At 36.5% G+C, this 21,390-nt stretch overlaps 1 protein-coding gene across 5 annotated transcripts in view; it reads left to right on the top strand.

The window, feature by feature from the left end:
• asap1a (ArfGAP with SH3 domain, ankyrin repeat and PH domain 1a) overlaps positions 1-21,390 on the top strand; it is a 51,088-nt gene that overhangs the window by 26,288 nt on the left and 3,410 nt on the right. Inside the window, exons 5-27 of one of the 5 annotated variants that reach the window (XM_016445496.1) lie at positions 1,177-1,226; positions 1,417-1,546; positions 4,363-4,448; positions 5,051-5,126; positions 5,476-5,562; positions 6,160-6,168; positions 6,697-6,797; positions 9,002-9,071; positions 10,838-10,925; positions 11,108-11,156; positions 12,038-12,201; positions 12,404-12,537; positions 13,215-13,306; positions 13,441-13,627; positions 14,951-15,036; positions 15,125-15,240; positions 15,861-15,928; positions 16,123-16,230; positions 16,977-17,202; positions 17,562-17,723; positions 19,620-19,695; positions 19,949-20,013; positions 20,103-20,659. In XM_016445496.1, coding sequence (XP_016300982.1) covers positions 1,177-1,226; positions 1,417-1,546; positions 4,363-4,448; positions 5,051-5,126; positions 5,476-5,562; positions 6,160-6,168; positions 6,697-6,797; positions 9,002-9,071; positions 10,838-10,925; positions 11,108-11,156; positions 12,038-12,201; positions 12,404-12,537; positions 13,215-13,306; positions 13,441-13,627; positions 14,951-15,036; positions 15,125-15,240; positions 15,861-15,928; positions 16,123-16,230; positions 16,977-17,202; positions 17,562-17,723; positions 19,620-19,695; positions 19,949-20,013; positions 20,103-20,659 — 2,787 coding nt within the window. Of the gene's footprint in view, positions 1-1,176; positions 1,227-1,416; positions 1,547-4,362; positions 4,449-5,050; positions 5,127-5,475; positions 5,563-6,159; positions 6,169-6,666; positions 6,798-9,001; positions 9,072-10,837; positions 10,926-11,107; positions 11,157-12,037; positions 12,202-12,403; positions 12,538-13,214; positions 13,307-13,440; positions 13,628-14,950; positions 15,037-15,124; positions 15,241-15,860; positions 15,929-16,122; positions 16,231-16,976; positions 17,203-17,561; positions 17,724-19,619; positions 19,696-19,948; positions 20,014-20,102; positions 20,660-21,390 lie in introns of all 5 variants that reach the window. The other 4 variants (XM_016445495.1, XM_016445497.1, XM_016445498.1 and 1 more) reach the window with 4 other exon arrangements.

The following is a 21,390-nucleotide window of genomic DNA, read 5'->3' as shown; positions in this document are numbered from 1 at the left end:
TATATATATACACACACATATATATATATATATATATATATATATATATATATATATATATATGTATATATATGTTTGTGTAAGCAAATGTTTGATCTGTATTCTTTTTACTATTATTGGAGTAGTAAATAATATTATTTCATGAAAAAAGAATTTATCCAAAATAATTTGGATACACTTAAAACTAAAATCTGTAATTTTAAATGCGGATTATAATGTACAGTACAGAAAAGTTTGTTAATTTTGAGATTTTCTACAGATATGGTTTATTAATTTCTTTAATTAATTATAATATTATTATTATTTTAATTTATTTATTTATATACTTTTATGTATGGAACTTTTAAGTGAGTGTTAGATGATGGTGTTGTTAAACACTAAATGTTATAATATGGGATACAGTGAGGCGCTATTAAATGTCAAGATTAAATGTTATATTTTAAATTGACCGGAAAAAAAGTATTTGTGTGTGTGTGTGTGTGTGTGTGTGTATATTTTTTTAAATCTAAATTTAGTGAGCATTCAGTTCCTACATTTTAAAATTGACTTTATATTATATATATAAGTCCAGCTTCAAGCTTCCAGCTTTATTTGATGTGCAAAACAGCATAATAGATGGGAACTCTTAAAAATAGGAATGAAAAACTACATAAAAGTGTAGAACAGCACCGAGGGAGACCTGTCACATCTTTTCATGCTCTGACTTATATGTATTCAGAAGCAAAAACTGCTGTGAGCTTCTGGATTCTGCTTCAGAAGTAGGAATATATTCATGCTGTAAACAAATTTATGCTAATGCCCTTTCTAAGCCAGCAAGCTGATACACCTCAGGTAAAGTAACACACTCCAAAACATCCGCGTATGTTTCATGATCAATTATTATTTGAGCAGATGAACATTTGGGCAGTAGCAAAGTGAATAACGTCATTAACTCCAGAGAATAGGTTCCTGAGAGTGGGAAAATCTGATAAAGCAATTGCATTACCACAGTCCATATCAGTCACTACTGTACATCAGCGCAGTGAGTTTCAAAGTAGTGATCAAATCTCTTGATTTCTTTGGTGCTTTATATTGTATAATAATGTGTTCAGTTTAACAACTGTGAAAAATGGTCTATAACTCTGCACAGTAAACCTAATTGCTTCCTGCACTATTTATTTTATTTCCCCAACACAGGATCTTAAAAAGCCTTTCGACAAGGCCTGGAAAGACTATGAGACCAAGTTGTAAGTATCATTATTGTGTGTTTATATTCTTTTGTCATGTATACTGTATAAAATGTTGTTTAATGTAATGTGTTGATATACAACCTCAAACACAACAATATATCATCATCATAGTCAAAGAGCCATTTGCGGTAACCTCTAGCTAAATTTAAGCTAGTTGTTTCTTCTGTTTCTTTCCTTTTTGTTGTAGCACAAAGATTGAGAAGGAGAAGAGGGAACATGCCAAGCAGCACGGCATGATCCGTACAGAGATCACCGGCGCAGAGATCGCAGAGGAGATGGAGAAGGAACGGAGGATCTTTCAACTGCAGATGTGTGAGGTGTGTGGGCTTGTGAAAATGGAACCTTTCTGTCTCTTTACTTCTTGTTTCACCAAGATAAGTTAGCTTGGTGGTAGTTTTAATTGTTCAGCAACTTCAGGTTGTTTCTTGCTCTCTTCTGCCGTGATGTCTTCTCTGACTTGAGGTGTTGTGAAAGGCCAGGAGATTTTCAGATGCATTCGTGTTTCACTCAGCAGCTCTGGAGCAAGTTTTGAAGCGGCTGCTTGAGACATCATGGCTTGGCAGTGTCTTAGCTCATGAATATTAATTAGGCCATTCTGACGTTGCTAGGTAACATTGCTGAACCATCCATTCACATAACCTGATTAATATTCACGAGTCAAGCAACAGTGGGCTTTGTATTTTCAGGTGGAGAATATGCTCGAGTATAGACATACCAGGATATCAGACCAGCTTTATGTTTAAACATAATTTTACATGGAATTTTGCTGTTTTTATATATATTGCATACACACACACACATATATATATATATATATATATATATATATATCTCCATGATGAATTTATCTGGAGATCAGGTCTGTAGTAGAGCATTTGGTCATCTTTGAGATCGAAACAAAAAATTATAACAACAATTTAATGCTGAATTATGAAGTGCAAAACATTTAATCATCAAAGGAAACAAAAATGGTTCCAAGGCTCAATCAAATAAACAGCTTTTAATACAATTGGATTTCATGATCAAAACAATATACAGATAAACTTATAATACAAGCAAAAAAAAAGTATAAAGTATATTAATGAGACTAAAGACTGTCCATTAGATTTACCCAATTATATTTCATGTTTAACCACTGTAGAGACATCAGAGCCAGCAGCAAATTCCAGAAGATCTGGCCGAGGTGAGGCTGCTCTCAGCGGGTTCATGAGCGCTAGGGTTGGGTATCGTTTGAATTTGATCGATTCCTAGTTTAGATTGCAATAAGATAAAAAATCTAATATAAAAAAATGAAGTCAAACATTTAGATGTCAAACATTTATTCTGTGTCTTTTTACAAAGCATTCTGTTGCAGCTGAATAACATGAGCAAAAATCAGCAGCCTACAGAACAATGCAAGAGGAATTTTGCCTATGCTTTAAAAAATAAATACCACAGCAAAAACAACTAGATTAATATAAATTTCAAATATTAAAGTGTTAAAGACAAGTAAACAGTCAGTAATAAAATAGGAACAAACAAATCAATTAGCAATAGCATAAATAAATACAACTGGACCAAATTTCGGGTACAGAAACTGTAATTAAAAGTTTAAAAACACTGCATAGTTTTCTTTTCATGAAATATAGATTAATCAATCAAAGTTATTAAATATATTCAGTCAAGATCAGTGACTGATTTTCTTTTGTTCTTTGATTAACATTAATGACAGGCAGAGTGTTTATAGGCTGCTGTCTCTTTAACACAGAACGCACGCAGATCTAAAAACACAGTACACGTGCGTTTTCTTTCTCATCTGTTTACATTCACTTAAGACAAAAACGGCTGTGTTTATGATGATATATTGACGTAGTTTTCTGCATACTGGTCGATAAAAATGAAAGAAGTCAGTTCTGGCCCAGAACAACCTTTTCAACAGTGGAAATGCACGGAACGGTTCGAGAGTGGACACAAACCGGGAACCCGCACCGCAACCACTGTTCTCTGTGCTCGCGCTTCGTGCGCGCTGCACGCAAACAAGGCGCAAGTTCTTTCCGTTCCTGCAATTAAATCGTTTTAAATCACATTAAAATGCGAACACAGGAATTGTTAAGCAGAATCGAAATGCACGTGTCTTATCGAATACCCGGTTCTTGGAAATTTGGAACCGATTCTAAAATGGAACTGGTTTTCGATACCCAACCCTAATGAGCGCTGAATGGCCGCTGACCACCTGGAGCTTACATCTCCAAAACCTTTGAAGCAAATTTTCAAATAGATGTTATCTTTATTAAAGGTGGGGTAAGCGATTTCTGGTAGCCAATGTTGAGCCCCTACCCCAGAAGGGTCTCGCCCCTATTTTGATAGCTCTGCCCCACACATACGTATGCAACCCAGGCAACGATTAGTTCTGAGAAACAAAGAAAAACCAATGTTACACCGTGTCTACACCGGACGTGAGTAGCGCTGCGCGACAAAATACTATAGAACTCATTATAATCAGTGATTTATCCACCATCTCTATCTTTCTGCCGCTCGGCTCAGCTAATGTCCGTCCTGTGCACTGAACGCTCTCTCCTCCACATCATGAGTAGACACACCCCTTACTGCTGATTGGCTACAAGTTTGTTTTGCTATTTGGCCCGAATCATTTTTCTAAAGCGTTTTTGAAAAATCGCTTACCCCACCTTTAACAAACCGCATAAACAAGTAAAATCGCCTAAAAAATTCTTAAAACTACATTCCGTGACACAAACACAGTATTATTTATAGAATTATAGTGGATTTGGACATCCGCCATGACAGTCACTGTGAGAAATACTGCAAGCAGAGTAATACAAACAGTAAAACAGTTGAAGTTCTTATATCACTAGAATATTGCACTCCTCAGAGCCAATCAGAATCGAGGACCAGAAAGAACTGTTGTGTAAATTATAATAACAGCTGATGCAGGCTAAAGTGGTACCCTCTGTTATATATTTCTGTTTTATACCAGATGTGGTTGGGTGGGGCATTTAAACACAATTCCTATAGCTGAGCCACTTTAACCACTTCAAAGCATGCATGTGTGTGTTTAGAAGTGTGCAGTGTTGATGTGTTTTCCTGTTAACACACCAGTGTCTCTATGTGCTTTACTGTCCATGGTTCCCAACAGTACCTGATCAAAGTGAACGAGATTAAGACCAAGAAGGGAGTGGATCTCCTCCAGAATCTCATCAAGTATTATCATGCACAGTGCAAGTGAGTGTCCCAGAATCCTGTTTTCTCTTAACAGATGTATGGTCTGTTACTGTAATTCCTAATAATTGTCTCCTAGATTAGTTAAGATATCCATATTAAGTGTGTGAAGTGGAGATATATTACCTTTGAAGAGTTTGAAATTGTACACAGTTATTAAATGTACACTACCGTTCAAAGTTTCAAGGTTAGTGATATTTAAAAAAAAAAGTAAATTAATACTTTTATAAAGCAAGGACAAAAGATCAAAAGGGACAGCGAAGGCATTTATAATGTTATAAAAGTTTTCTATTTCAAATAAATGCTGTTCTTTTGAACTTTCTATTCATCAAAGATTCCTGAAAAAAATGTATCCCGGTTTTAACAAAAAAGCAGAAAAAAAACAGCTTTGGATTTTGAAATGTATTCATATAGCTAACAGTTATTTTAACGTAGTAATATTTCACTGTATTGATTTTTGATCAAATAAATGTAGCCTTGATGAGCTTATTTCAAAAACAATAAGAAAAAAATCTTATTGACCCCAAACTTTTGAATATTATTTGATGTAGTGTTGAACAAATGCCTTACAGCCTTTCATTTGCTCTTCTTGTGTTTTCTCTCAGTTTTTTCCAGGATGGCTTGAAAACTGCTGACAAGTTGAAGCAGTATATAGAAAAATTAGCAGCTGATCTCTATAATGTTAGTTAACCTTTCATTTTATAATTATTTTTGCTGTTTTCTGTTAATATGTTGTTAGTTCAGTTATACTACTGCTCTACTTGTGAGAACATTATGATTATATTAAATATGATATCATGAGACAAGCATTATTAATATGAGCCTATGAAAGTAAAATATTGTCTCATATTCAGACAGAAAAAGTATAGATCAAATCAAACTGTTCCTTCGAACATGTAATAAATGTTCACTAGCAATGCCTTCTCAAGAGAGTGTTTACTGTTATGTTATGAAACATCTTAAAATGAGATGTTTGTTTTATATTGCTTATTTCGCCCTATATTTTAACACATTACTTTTGTATTGTCAGATAAAACAGACCCAGGACGAAGAGAAAAAACAGCTCACAGCTCTCAGAGACCTCATTAAATCGTCTTTACAACTGGACCAGAAAGAGGTAGGTACATCACCGGAGGATATATCCTCTGCCTTTAATCCAAAATAATTTGATGAGACCTTTTTGTCTTTGATTTACTGATCACAGAGTAATTGATCAGAATAGTGCCAATTCCTTTCATAAACATCATGTAGAATTGTCTTTGTATGCAAAAGTGGATTTACATGCTGTACTCGACATTAAAGATACGAGTCCGGATGTGAATTTGCTTTTCATGTCCAGTTTGTCATGACATTTGCCGCCTCTGTGAGACGTGTGAAGCAGGTTTTCAGTGTTTGTGTGCAAGCGTACACGTTCGTTCTCATGAGAGAGAGGAAACATGGACATGAGGGTCAGGCAGTGACAACACGAGCTCTTTTGTAGAGCCCAGCTTTTGATCTTTTATGTGTTTTGTTTGGAGTTGATGTCCATTTGAACCGGACGTCTCTGGTCTCGATTGAATAACGATGTTCTGTGTTGTATTATCCTCGAACGCGGCTGTGAATATTGTATAATGTAAGGTTCGCTCTTATTTTTATTCAATGCACACTGCAATAATAACAATCTGACATCTGCATTTCTGACTCCTTTTTCCCTTTCACTGCCTTCCAACTGAAGTCTAGGAGAGTAAGTTCATAAAAGTAACATCTAATGTTGCCAGACTGCTTTTTCCCCATTTGATTTTATTCTATATATTAGGGATGCACCGATATCGGCGTTTGGTATCGGGACATTTTAACGAGTACGAGTACAGGAGACCAGTATCGGTATCGGTGCATCCCTACTATATATAATGTGTTCAAAAGTCTGAAAGCGCTACTAAAAAATAATAATTTAATTTTCCTTTAGTTTTGCATTTTTCTAATTTAATAATGTAGAATTACATATAACATTTACATTTTGTGTAAAAATATTTTCCCCCCTTCATTTTACATAATTTTTTTCTTTGTTCAAAATTCAAAAACTTTCTTTTCAGTTTTAATGAAAAATAAAAAATCCCAGAATTTTAATGTAGTTTCAGACTTTTGATCGCACTGTTTTTTTTATCTTCAAGAAAGAAATTACTTTTTTTTACTACTTAGTTTTTACTCGAACTATAATCGTGTCATACTTTTTATTTATTAGATTATGGCAGTTTTTTTTGATGATGTGCAGGATTCTCAGAGCAAGCAGAGCGGGTACAGTATGCACCAGCTACAGGGCAATAAGGAGTTTGGCAGTGAGAAGAAGGGCTATCTGTTTAAGAAGAGTGATGGGTGAGCTCACAGTTTGATGTGAAATGTAGTCTGATGTTGTTGTTGTTGTTTTTAAATATTCTGTGTAGTGCCACTTAATTGTCTCTTTATCGTGCCTAATGGAATTGGCTACACTGTAATTAATTAATTTATTCAACATTAGCACATTGCTTCTGAGCACTGCTTTCTCAGGCTTTAGAGTGTCAAGCCATTCAAATAAATACAGTATAAACATCAGGCACCAAGATGCTTTTCCATAGATGCAACATTGGCACTCCTTAAATAAGCTGTTTTTAAAGAAATAGAGGCACAAATGTTATGTTTAAATTACTACATAATTTGAATGTTAATTCATGTTAATTTGTTAGAAAGAATGTTATCTAACATACTACTATTCAAAAGATTGGGCTCAGTAAGTTTTTTTTTTTCCAGTCCTGTCCAGTACAAAATTAATATTTTTATTCAGCAAGGACACACTAAATTGAATAAAGGTGACAGGTAATGTTACAAAACACACTGCTTTCAACAGTTATATTAATAATGTTTTCAACATTGATACAAATATGAGATGTGTCTTGAGAATCAGGATATTAATTTCTGAAGGATCATGTGATACTGAAGATCTCTGTCTCTCTCTGCCTACCGTTAAGTAACTTGTGCATTGTTTTACTTGCTTGTTTTTGACATATCCGACCGAACTACAAACTTTCCAGTGATGTCTGTGAGAAAGGTATATTCACTAGACAAGCTCGCGCATCTGCGCCGCCGCTCGCTCAATCCACTCAGCGTGCTTTGTTTATCAGCTCACGCACACCAGCTATACAGGCGTTAATACTGAATGTTTAACATTATATTCATTGCATACATATACTTCGTAGTAGACATCCTTAACTCCTTTCTGCTGTCTGTTGTTCTGTTGTTGGTGTTTCTTTGTTTGAATATGGCGCTTATCACATGCTGTGTGGTATCGGCGTTTGGTATCGGGACATTTTAACGAGTACGAGTACAGGAGACCAGTATCGGTATCGGTGCATCCCTACTATATATAATGTGTTCAAAAGTCTGAAAGCGCTACTAAAAAATAATAATTTAATTTTCCTTTAGTTTTGCATTTTTCTAATTTAATAATGTAGAATTACATATAACATTTACATTTTGTGTAAAAATATTTTCCCCCCTTCATTTTACATAATTTTTTTCTTTGTTCAAAATTCAAAAACTTTCTTTTCAGTTTTAATGAAAAATAAAAAATCCCAGAATTTTAATGTAGTTTCAGACTTTTGATCGCACTGTTTTTTTTATCTTCAAGAAAGAAATTACTTTTTTTTACTACTTAGTTTTTACTCGAACTATAATCGTGTCATACTTTTTATTTATTAGATTATGGCAGTTTTTTTTGATGATGTGCAGGATTCTCAGAGCAAGCAGAGCGGGTACAGTATGCACCAGCTACAGGGCAATAAGGAGTTTGGCAGTGAGAAGAAGGGCTATCTGTTTAAGAAGAGTGATGGGTGAGCTCACAGTTTGATGTGAAATGTAGTCTGATGTTGTTGTTGTTGTTTTTAAATATTCTGTGTAGTGCCACTTAATTGTCTCTTTATCGTGCCTAATGGAATTGGCTACACTGTAATTAATTAATTTATTCAACATTAGCACATTGCTTCTGAGCACTGCTTTCTCAGGCTTTAGAGTGTCAAGCCATTCAAATAAATACAGTATAAACATCAGGCACCAAGATGCTTTTCCATAGATGCAACATTGGCACTCCTTAAATAAGCTGTTTTTAAAGAAATAGAGGCACAAATGTTATGTTTAAATTACTACATAATTTGAATGTTAATTCATGTTAATTTGTTAGAAAGAATGTTATCTAACATACTACTATTCAAAAGATTGGGCTCAGTAAGTTTTTTTTTTTCCAGTCCTGTCCAGTACAAAATTAATATTTTTATTCAGCAAGGACACACTAAATTGAATAAAGGTGACAGGTAATGTTACAAAACACACTGCTTTCAACAGTTATATTAATAATGTTTTCAACATTGATACAAATATGAGATGTGTCTTGAGAATCAGGATATTAATTTCTGAAGGATCATGTGATACTGAAGACTGGATGAGACAAAACTGAATTTGAATTCTTTTGAAAAAATGTAAAAAATGTCCTGCTTTTCCCCCCAATTCTTAGAGATGCTAAGGAAAGATGTAATCATTTTTTTTCTCAGGATCCGCAAAGTGTGGCAGAGGAGGAAGTGCTCAGTGAAAAATGGCATTCTCACCATCTCCCATGCCACAGTGAGTACTTGTCATACTGCAAGATATACTCATGCTTGGTGACTAGCTGATATTTGCATTAAAAGGATACTTGTCTCATTATAGTACTACTTACCGATCGACAGAAGGTAATATTTTTAAGTTTGACTTTTTAAATTATTATAGCTGTAGCTTTCAAATTGTTGAATATATAAACAGTGTATATATACACAGCTGCCACAGTTTAATTTTCTTAAGACTTTTTGTTTCCTCATTATAGCACTGAAAACTCTCACTCGCTGTGTAAAGGTGAACATGGGGGGTAGTGCTGCCCAGTTACCATGGAAACATGCACCCAGTGCTATCTGACTCATACACTAATGATATTAGCACGAGTGAGACCCAGCATGCTCTGGGCCCCAGGTGGTCTATGAGTTTCCTCGTGTAATCTGCTGAAAGGACGCTGTTGCTCAGCAGATGCCGTGTGGAGCGAATGCATTTTGCTCTCCGATCTCTGTGGCAATGTGCTCCTATTCCTGTCTGATAGCATTTTAATGTGAAGAACTTTTCTGCCATCACGTCTGTGTTTCATCAGTATAAAAGTGCTCCTGCAGTGCTGGTATTTCTGTTTAGTCACCTTGGGTTTAACAAAATGAAGTTTTAATTTGTATTAATTATTCAGAAACAAAACAATGAGTCATGATAGTTGTTACATTTATATTGCACATGAATGTTTCCCGAATTTATTAAATAGTAATACAGTGGGTTATACAGTGGCACATCCCATGGTTTTTTCTTAAGTTTGTAATTTTTGAAGAAACAACTGGTTGCAAATGGAGCATCCAATACAGGATGTATTGGATACTCCATTTGCAACCAGTTACTTGTTATTTATTATAAACGGTGAGAAATATTTTACATGTATCTGAAGTATGATTTCTTCAATACTGCCTACTGTAGATGTCAGACAAGATCTGTGCTGGCAGTTCATTTTTATCACGACTGTTATTGTTACCAATATGGAGCTGTAGACATCTGTTTGATCACATTACATCCAGCTAATGCTTTTGTCTGAAGAGCCTTTTTTGTAGATTTTTTTTTTTTTGTTAAATAATAATTTTTTAATAATTTTTGTTTTTCATAATTTTTTTTTTTCCCAGCAGAACCTTCTCTCTAGGATTTGAGTTATATATACAAAAAACATTGCGAATATGAGTGTTTAGTCTGTATACTTGAATACTGTTACAACAGTATGTTTAGTAACATATGCATCAATTAATAAGTTGAGCAAGAATTTTTTTTTTTACCCTTCCAATATTTTCACTGGCCCCACTACAAAGATATATATGTTATTTTGGCAGCGTTTATTTTTTATGTGTGAGCAAGAAATCAGTTATATATTTTTTCAGTAAATGTTTATAAATAATTATTGAAATAAATAACAAAATAATATATACAATATAATGCAATAAAATAATTTATAACAACAAATAACATATTCATTTTTTTTATTTACAATAAGAGCTGAAATTCAAAAATTGTACATTCATAAAAAGCAATGGGATTTTTTTTTTAACTCATTGTAACTAACTAATGCTTCCAGTTCACTCTTCCAGTTTTGACAAAACCTCATGTTTGTTAGCCAGGTAAATGTCTTGATGACATATTTGGTCTTATAGGGCAAGTGACAGGTCCATTGAGTCTCAAACTGAGGCTCTCAGGCTATCTTCATTGCTGAGCCCTGGTGAAGCTCTGTTATGTCTGTCTATCTGCGGGTCATTTACTCACTGTAATTACGCTGTGTCCAGTCCAACAGGCAGCCGGTGAGATTGAATCTGCTGACCTGCCAGGTTAAACCCAGCGGAGAGGATAAGAAGTGCTTTGACCTCATCTCCCGTGAGTGGCTACACATTTCCTCCGCCAAACTTCAGAGTACTTTCATCCATACCAAGTGCTAGCAAGGCCTCTGGAAGTCTAACTCCATTACTCGGCCAGAGAGCACTAAGTGCAGTGTTCAGGGCAGTTAACATAATGCACTTCTTTCCCCTAATAATCTGTCTGCTTCTTTCCCCCTGCAGATAATCGAACATATCATTTCCAGGCAGAGGATGAACAGGAGTTTGTGATGTAAGTGTGAATGTGTGAGGTAGAGAGTTGATTCCATCTGTTATTTCTCTGTTCTCGTGCTCACGAGTGAGAACAAGATGCGTGTGTATGAGTGCTTCTGCATGTTAATGAGATGAATGTGTGTTTGTGTGTATTTCATCCTTGGCTGGGCTATAAATATGTTAAAAACAGTTCCGTTTTTTTTTTTTGTGGAAAAAATGCAGACGTTTATTTCAGCAAGAATGCATTAAATTTAACAATCAAAACTTGAAATAATCAATAAACTTTCTATGTATCACAGTTTCCACAAAAATATTAAGCAGCACAAGTGTTTTCAACTGTGATGATAAGAAATGTTTCTTGAGCAGCAAATAAGCATATTAGAATGATTTGTGAAGGATCATGTGACACTGAAAACTGCAATAAGTGTTGCATTATATTTTTGATCAATTTAATTCATCCTTACTGAATAAAAGTATGCATTTCTTTAAAAAAAAAATCTTACTGACCCCAAACTTTTAAACAGTACTATATATATATATATATATATATATATATGGATTTTTCATCTTACATGACAATATTTGCTGTATATATGTATAATCTAAAAATAAAGTGAAAGCCAGTAAATTCATTGTGAATATTTTGTGAATATTCAATATATTGGCCATCCTTTTTGTGTAGTATATTTTGCTGTGAGTTATTAAGCTTGTGTGTGTCTGTTGATATATAATATCTGTATGTCACATTTATATTAATATATAAATTAGTGTTTGTGTGTAAACGTTGTATGCAAACCTTTATTTGTTCGTGTGGTGTTTCACATAATTTATCGCATGTGCGTGTCCATCTGTAGAGGTGTGCAAGCGATTAATGCATATATGTGAATGTGTGATGTGCAGATGGATCTCAGTGCTGACTAACAGTAAGGAGGAGGCTCTGAACATGGCGTTCCGTGGGGAGCAGAGTGCTGGAGATGACAGTTTGGAAGACCTGACCAAAACCATCATCGAGGACGTGCTGCGCATGCCTGGAAACGAAGTCTGCTGCGACTGTGGTGCACCAGGTTAGCTGAGTTCGTGTATGAAAGTTTTGTAGCAGTTGGATCTGACACAAAGTCCCCACTTTGTCAGTGCAGCAAGCAAGGTATCAAAATAGAGTTTTATAGCTTCATGCGCCACCTTGTGGCTGAGAAGTGAATGGCAGAATGCACAGTCCTCAACAAATACAATAAAAGACCTAATTTTCCCCTTTTTCATCTGCTCTAGAGCCTAAATGGTTATCCACTAACCTGGGCATCCTGACATGCATAGAGTGTTCTGGGATTCACAGGGAAATGGGAGTCCATATTTCACGCATCCAGTCCATGGAACTCGACAAACTCGGCACTTCTGAACTCTTGGTAATCTGAACATTAATCTGGTCATTTAAAATATTTTAAAAAAAATTTGGGGTCAGTAAGTGTTGTTTGATTCTTTTAGCAATTATATAGCAAGGATGTATTTCATTGATCAAAATTGGCAGTTAGAACTTTTATAATCTATATAAAAACGCAGTTCTTTCTATTTATCCAATAATTATGAAAAAAAATGTATCACAGTTTTCCCTAAAATTAAGCAGCACAACTGTTTTCAACAGTGATAATAATAAGAATTGTTTCTTGAGCACCAAATCAACATTTTAGAATGATTTCTGAAGGATCATGTGACATTGAAGACTGGAATAATGATGATGAAAATTCAGCTTTGCATCACAGGAATAAATTACATTTTAAAATATATTAAAATAGAAAACAGTCATTTTAAATTGCAATAATATTTCACAATATTACTATTTTTTTGCTGGATTTTAAATCAAATAAATGCAGCCTTAGTAAGCATGAGAAAATAGTCATTTAAATAGTATTACCAATCTCAAAACATTTGAACAGTAATTTGTATGTATGTTAATTACAAATGATCAAGCTTTCTATATCAGCTTTTTGCCGAATGTATTTCTATTTAGAAATGCACAAATTATAGTTATGCTATGAACTGTTAATATGCTTGTTACTAATAGCTAATTGCAATTTCTCCACAGTTGGCTAAGAATGTGGGTAACAGCAGTTTTAATGAAATATTAGAAGGGATTCTGCCGAGTCCTTCGCCAAAGCCAACACCATCAAGTGACATGTGAGTACCAGCCTACATAGCAGACATGACAGAACTACAGACTTTAGCTATGAGAATTACCCTTTGTTTAGTAGTTAATGCACTAATTTATGTAAAGCAGTATATGCTTTGAAATGAGGTTTTAAATCTTGTAGGACCGAGAGGAAGGAGTACATAAACGCGAAGTATGTGGAGCACAGGTTTGCTCGGAGGACAGCCACTACAGCTACAGCCAGACAGGGCGACTTGTACGAGGCCGTGAGAACTCGAGACCTGATGGCTCTTATTCAGCTCTATGCAGATGGAGTAGAGCTAATGGATCCATTTCCAGAAGCAGGACGGGTATTGATCTCTGACTAATAGTTTGTCATGGACCTACTGATTTATATGCTGCTTATTTAGAGAAATATAGTCATTTATTCCCCAGAGTGTACATGAACTGACTTCAGGACAAATGACTAGTGTGGCTTTTTGCAAATGTGAGGTTGAAGCGATGGTTGCCCAAGGGTTCATCAGTATTCAGGTTTTTTTTTTTTTTTGTAAGATGCTTCCTGTTCATTTTAGAGGATCTGAAATCTGCTTGTTCACACTAGTGCTGTGTTCGATACATCGATGCGACGATGTATTGTCACAGAGATTTGACGATACCCACTGTGCTCTTAGGAACCTTAAGTGCAGCAGACATTTTTTTGTAACCTTGGCCAGATCTGTGCCTTGCCACAATTCTGTCTCTGAGCTCTTCAGGCAGTTCCTTTGACCTCATGATTCTCATTTGCTCTGTGAGCTGTAAGGTCTTATATAGACAGGTGTGTGGCTTTCCTAATCAAGTCCAATCAGTATAATCAAACACAGCTGGACTCAAATGAAGGTGTAGAACCATCTCAAGGATGATCAGAAGAAATGGACAGCACCTGAGTTAAATATATGAGTGTCACAGCAAAGGGTCTGAATACTTAGGACCATGTGATATTTCAGTTTTTCTTTTTTAATAAATCTGCAAAAATGTCAACAATTCTGTGTTTTTCTGTCAATATGGGGTGCTGTGTGTACATTAATGAGGAAAAAAAATTAACTTAAATGATTTTAGCAAATGGCTGCAATATAACAAAGAGTGAAAAATTTAAGGGGGTCTGAATACTTTCCGTACCCACTGTATATATGATTTTTTTGATATATTAGAATGAGTACATTACAATATAAATGTATTAGAACGAGTACATTATTATTTATGGGCTTAAAAACAAGATGCAAGCAATCAGAATATTGTACATGGTGGGGAGTGCCCAATGTAAACATGAAACATATGTCATTACCTATATTGTACTGTGGTACAGTTATGGAGGCCCTTCATGATGAAGAGGTCAACTGCCTGCTCTGCCAATAGTTAGAAATGGCACTATAGTATGCAGTGTTTAATAAACAGCTGTCTTACTAAATTCTGCTGAGGTGAAATTCAGTGCAGTCTTGTATCGTGATATGTATCGCATCGTGGCCTCTGTACCGCGATATGTATCGTATCGTGACTTTGCTGGTGATACACAGCCCTAGTTCACACAGTCAATTGAAAGAATAAGCTATATAGCTATATAGCATATTTTATTAAATTCAAATAATTCTCAGTAATGCTCAGTAATGTCCTGATTCTGACTGAATTACTGTCAACAGGACCCGGGAGAGACAGCGCTGCACTTTGCTGTGCGGACATCAGACCAGACCTCGCTGCACCTGGTGGACTTTCTCGTCCAAAACAGGTATCGGACAGAATATTCTGTTGTGCACATTAGTCCACTGGAGAGAATTAAGCTGCAAGATGGTAAATATGGATCTGTGTGTGTACAGTGGAACTCTAGACAGACAGACGGATAGTGGAAACGCTGCTCTCCATTACAGCTGCACATATGAGAAGGCAGAGTGTCTCAAACTGCTGCTCAGGGGAAAACCATCTATTGACTTGGGTAAGGGGACTATCTTTAGCATCTCCCCAAAGATGTTTCAATAGAGACATCATCTGCAGTTATTTCAAAATAAATATGATATTTGTTACTTTGAATTTGTGTGATGATTGATTGTTGTAAATTATTTGCTGCGTAATATCATTGCGCCTGCTGTACCCATGGTACGGAGTTGGAAAATGAGCCTATTTTCAAAAACTTTGGAGTGTTCCTTTAAAATTGTGAATTGTAAATGATAATGTGTAGAACAGTAGTATGAAAAATTGCAATTTAACAGTTTTCTATTTTAATGAAATGTATTCCTGTAATGGCATAGATGAATTGAATGCATCCTTTCTGAAGTATAATTTTTTTTTTATTTCTAAATAAGCTTGGAGGCTCATCCTCCGACATGTTTCATTCCTCAAATTCTTTGCACAGAGTAATACAGTTGTCACCACACCTAACCTGGAGGCTTTGCTTTTTTGCTTTTTTGCTTCTTGCACAATATAAATATATGTACATTTTCCAAAACATAATATATAACTGCTAAAAATCTAAAAACAAAGTTATTGTTTATTCTTCATTTAATTACAATAGTTATCGCAAGGCTCTTCTTATGCGATTTATGTGTTTTATTTCAGTGAATCAAAATGGGGAGACGGCTTTGGACATTGCCAGACGACTGAAAAATGCACAGTGTGAAGAGCTAGTGAGTGTGATCATTTTGTACACAGTGCTTATTCTTCTGTGTTGCCGACACTGTTAATTACAGAAGAATTTTGCCATACAGCCACCTGCAGTTTCACTATACAGTCATGTAATTACTCAAAACATGGCCTTTTCTGGCATTAATGTCAGAGAGGAGAAGTGTATTACATTAATGGTTTGTGATTGGATGCGCAGCTGGTGGAGGCAGCAACCGGGAGGTTTAATCCTCATGTGCATGTGGAGTATGAGTGGAATCTGCGGCTGGAGGAGATCGACGAGAGTGACGATGACCTAGATGACAAGGTTTGTGCGCCTACTTTATTTTGTCCTATATCTCCCTATAATAGAGCTCTGCTTTACTCTGTCAGTTAAGAGCTCCTTTTTTATGCACCTCGTACTGTAAGCATGAGCATTAGGAGTAATTTTCTGTATTAAGAGGAAAAATAAGACAAAAAAACACTACCGGAGTTACCCAGAGTTTACATTGAAAACTATTTGAGAAGTATATTGCTGCTGTTAGGGTAATGCACATATAAATAGTATGGTATAACTCAGTCTATCCACCTTATTTTGGAATGCGAAGCAAACTATTTTCTGTGAATGTGCTAGACTTCCAATTCTTTAGGAGCTATAGGTAAATAATTACAAGAATAACAAAGTTTTATATACATATAAATATACACAGTACACACATATATTATGTAAACACATACTTTTATTTTGGAAGCAATTAATCACGATCAATCAATTTAACAGCCTTACTCTCTGCCCACTCAGACACAGAAAATGATTTTATAAGGGGCAAAGTTTCTCAAAGCGATTTCAATTTATTCCTAAATCAAAATCACATTTGATTGCATCATAAAAGTGGATCCTCATCTGCAGAGATCCATGACTTGAGAAATGAGAACTGAAAACGCCAATGAGAATCAAAATATTGCTACATTTAGACACCACCTCAACAGTGCATATCTACAGCGCCACCCAGTGCATTCAGTTGTAATAGCAAGGTTTTACTATTCTCAAATAAATATTTTTTCCATCCCCAGCCCAGTCCAGTGAAGAAAGAGCGTTCTCCCCGACCTCAGAGCTTCTGTCATTCCTCAAGTGTGTCCCCTCAGGAGAAGCTGTCTTTGCCGGGGTATTTAGGACACAGGGACAAACAGCGACTCTCTTACGGAGCCTTTGCCAATCCCGTCTACAGCACCTCCACTGATACACCTGTGTCTCCAGTATCAGAGGGGCCCACAATAGCCAGCAAGACCACTTCAAAAGGTATACACACCTTTATTAAGATTAATATGCATGACACTGCAGAAAAAAAAAAACGAGTAGGCCAGGTGCCTGGAAAGGTAAAACATGTTGGTATATTGACTTGTTTGCATGTTCCTGATGTCTTTGCATTAACTCTAATTGCGAGGGAGGTTTAATGTGCTATCAATGGAGGTTAATCGTGAGTGATTATGAAACATTCTCTCACACCACAACCACTGTTTGCTTGCAAACTGAACTGGAATGTGCAACCTTTGGCTTTAGTTTCAACTAATCGGATATTAGCCTGCCGCCTGCATTCTGGGATCATATCAGGCCTCACTTGTTTCTCGACCAATCACGTCATCTCGTCACTCTTTCAGCTCCGTCCACTGGACCGCCCACCTCCCTGCCGCTGGGATCACAATCGAGTGCAGGAGGCAGCTCCACTCTGTCTAAGAAGAGAGCGCCTCCTCCACCTCCCGGACACAAGCGTACCCTCTCAGACCCCCCCAGCCCTGTACTTCAGGGCCCGCAGAGCAAAGGTGCGTCCAGGTGGCAACACCTCTGTTTTGTGACTGCAGAAACAACATTCCGTCGCCACCTCTGCTGACAGAAAAGAGCAAAATTCTTGCAATTTTGTTGTTTTGGTGCTGATAGTGGTGGTGGTGGTGGTGTGAAGTGGGTGGGTATGAATTCTGAGACTGATCTTGCCAATTGCAATGAAGTAATACTCTGAGTAATTGATTTAGGGCTCTTGTTCTTGAGTATGTGTTAATGATCAAAGACAGAGCTTTCTGAGTATTATAATACTTGTGACATAACAAACACCTAAGGATGTTAATACAATTATTGCTTGACTTTACATTTTCTTCAGTATTTTCTCTTTCCTCACCCCACAATGAGAGTTAAAGTGGTTAATCTCCATTTGATATTCATATTAATCAGTTTATGGCTGCTTTCTTTTCATTTTGTGATTCAGAGCGTTGCAATTTATTAACAACAATTAATTTTGTTCATGCTGTGTTGCATTTTTACAATTAAATTAGCCTACTAATTTGTTTAAAGGTAAAGTGTGTAATTTCTGTTCTATTAGCTCCACCAGCAAGAATTTAGAATAACTCAAATTAAAATGGTGGTTAAAATATGTTAATAATAATTACAATTAGATTGAAAATCAATTTAGGAAATAATGTCAAAATTGTAACATTGTTTTATCATTTTAATTTTTTTAATAGAATATAGTCGAGAATGTCAAGAATTTTTTTTTTAAAGGAGATATATTATGCCTTTTTTTACAATATGTAATATAAGTCTCAGGTGTCCCTAGAATGTATCTATTTTGAGTGGAAGCAGAAACAGGCTGTTTTCGTACCTGTCTCTTTAAATGCAAATGAGCTGCTGCTCCCCACCCCCTTTTCCAGAATAGAGCTGCGCCATTACAGCTCATACCTGCTAAAAATATCTGTTTTGGTTCCGATTCATGTTTATCACGCTGAAATCATGCGTTTTAAACTCCTCTGAGGCTGGGACTCTAAATAGTGTTCTGTGCTCGTCTGTGCAGCCAAAGACAGAACAGTTAGCATGTTTTACTCAAACTTTCGCCATGGCATTAGAACTGATACACCGCTGTCGCTTGCAAAATCAAAATGACGGCTCCTTGGGTGTAAACTTTTACAGATTAAGGAGCGGTAATATTATAATGAGATCCCTTTGCGACGTCACTAGGGGAGCGAAATCAGACACGCTCGTTACTGGGTTAATCTTTTTCACGTTTCCTTGGTTGGTAGATGCACCAGGGACCTGATTATAGCTCTTAAAACCTGGAAAAGTCAGATTTTCATGATATGTGACCTTTAATGACATTGAATGTGTTTAGAAACTTATATGCTTGGTTCATTTAATGTGCCCAAATACATTTTGCTAGGTTCATTTAGCGTTAAATAATAGTCTGTTTAACAAATACAAACCAATAATACATTAATGCTTTTTAAAAAGTCTTACCGTACATACAAAAATATACCGTATTTGTGAAAAGTGCCAGTTTTCAAACAGGTTTCCCCAAACACTCTCCTAATCTTCCATTGGTCGGATAAACAGATAGTTTGCCCCAAAACTCATGCCATTGGTTGAGCTAATTTTGTTCTGTTGCACTGGTTGTGATGCCCTAACAAACTGACAGCTTTTATATTTTTTTCAGAGAAAATCAACATGCAGTTGGCTTGCTTATAGTTGACTTGGGATATTAAGCTGGGATTGGAGAAAATATTTTAACATAATAAAATAAGCATCATCATTTAGTAACTTGTTCTTGGTAACATCAATGAAAGTCACATGCACATAAAAACAAGAGTGTAAAACATGGCCAAAGCTCTTAATGAAATACAGGAACTTCAAACCTGCTTTAAACCTCTTCTCTCTTTATATTTTGAACCTCATAGGAAGTGAGTCCACACCTCCTTCTGCAAATCGGACGTCCCCGGCCAATAAGTTTGAGGGAATTCAGCAGCAGCAAAGGTGCTGCACCACACTCACATTCAGACAAACCTGCTTGATATAGAAAACCTGCTGTTTTTTAAAAATGGGATAGTCCTATTTTGCACATTAATCATTTGTGCATTTTACTGCATGTCAAATCGATCTTGAAGTTAAAAACATGAGACCATAAAGATTTAGCGTTTATAATTTTCATGTTACCTTTGAAAATACATCATGAAGGTTTTTCTAGTCTGTTATAGAGATATTAATGACATGTCTTTCTTGATTTCAGCACTACTTCTATGAACACAAAAGCAACATTTGGCCCACGAGTTCTTCCCAAACTACCTCAAAAAGGTTAATTTCACATGATATTAACTATTCAACTAAAGTGATTTATTTATATTTCTAATTTTGAACTTTATATTGACCTACACATCTTTCAGTGGCACTACGAAAGATTGACACAATCCACCTCCCCTCAGTGGACAAGTCCGGTCCTGATGTGCTGCAGAAACCCCCACAGGCCCAGGACACTCCTCCCACCAGAGCTTCAGATACAATAACTAGACCCACTGAGCCGCCACCTAAAATCCCACAACCTGCAGAACGCTCCCAACCTGTGGAGGTGCCGCAGAAACCACATATCTCAGACCTTCCCCCCAAGCCACAGCTATCTGATCTTCCCCCAAAACCACAATTGCCGGATTTACCTCCCAAACCTCAGCTTTCTGACCTGCCCCCGAAACCTCAGCTTAAGGATCTTCCCCCTAAGCCGCAGCTCTCTGACCTCCCATCCAAGCCTACGATGTCTTCAGCAGCTGAGACCACACAGAGGCAAACATCGCAGGAGGAAACAAGTCCCAAGCCCCAGCTGACAGAGGTGCAGTCATCCAGTCAGCAGGAGCAGCTCTCTCCAAGACAGGCCAGTGAGCACACTAATGGTGCACCTGCAGGAGCTGTGGAAATGCCAGTCCCGATGCCACGGAAAATAAACACAGTGGTGAGTGGAAGACCTTTTAAAAGTTTTATGTATGTACTGTGGACTAGGGATGGGCGATATGGGCTTAAAAATGTATCACGGTAATTTCTGATATTTATTGCGATAACGATATCAATGACGATAATTTAGGGCCGGCCCATATCGGCCCCATGTGAAATCCAGGCGGGCCAGATGTGGGCCGGATCGGGGCCGAAACTGTCTGCTGTCTGGGTAAAATCGCACCAACTTCAGGCGGTGCGAAAACGCCAAAAAGTGGGTAGTTCCACAATTAGTTCTGGTACTATGAAAAGGTTCCCGCGGTGCGAAAGGCCCTATTGTAATGACTGTTTGATTCATACTGGAAGCCGGAGGGCTCCACATATGCATAGTAGAAGTAATGCTCCAGGAAGAAGTATCCAGTGATCGCTGTAGCTGAATAAAACGTAGATAGAGAAATTTTAACTGAGGAAACCTGAAGACAGGAGCTGCTCAATTTCACGTCCGCCTTCCTTCGTGTCACTCCACACAGTCGCACACAGAAATATGTAAACAGCTAGACTTTATCGTTATTATCGTGGGAAGACGAATTCTTATCGTGTGGAGAATTTTTACCGGTATATCGCAAAGATAAGATATCGTCCATCCCTACTGTGGACCCAAAAGGTTTTAGCTTAACAACCAGTGCACAAATTCTTTTTTGTCTTCACTTTAAAGGGATAGTTCACCCAAAAATGAAAATGTTGTCATTAATT

This window comes from Sinocyclocheilus anshuiensis, unplaced genomic scaffold, assembly GCF_001515605.1.
Source record: "Sinocyclocheilus anshuiensis isolate Anshui unplaced genomic scaffold, SAMN03320099.WGS_v1.1 scaffold155, whole genome shotgun sequence".
Classification (NCBI taxonomy): domain Eukaryota; kingdom Metazoa; phylum Chordata; class Actinopteri; order Cypriniformes; family Cyprinidae; genus Sinocyclocheilus; species Sinocyclocheilus anshuiensis.
This window is presented reverse-complemented; position numbering and strand designations above follow the sequence as displayed.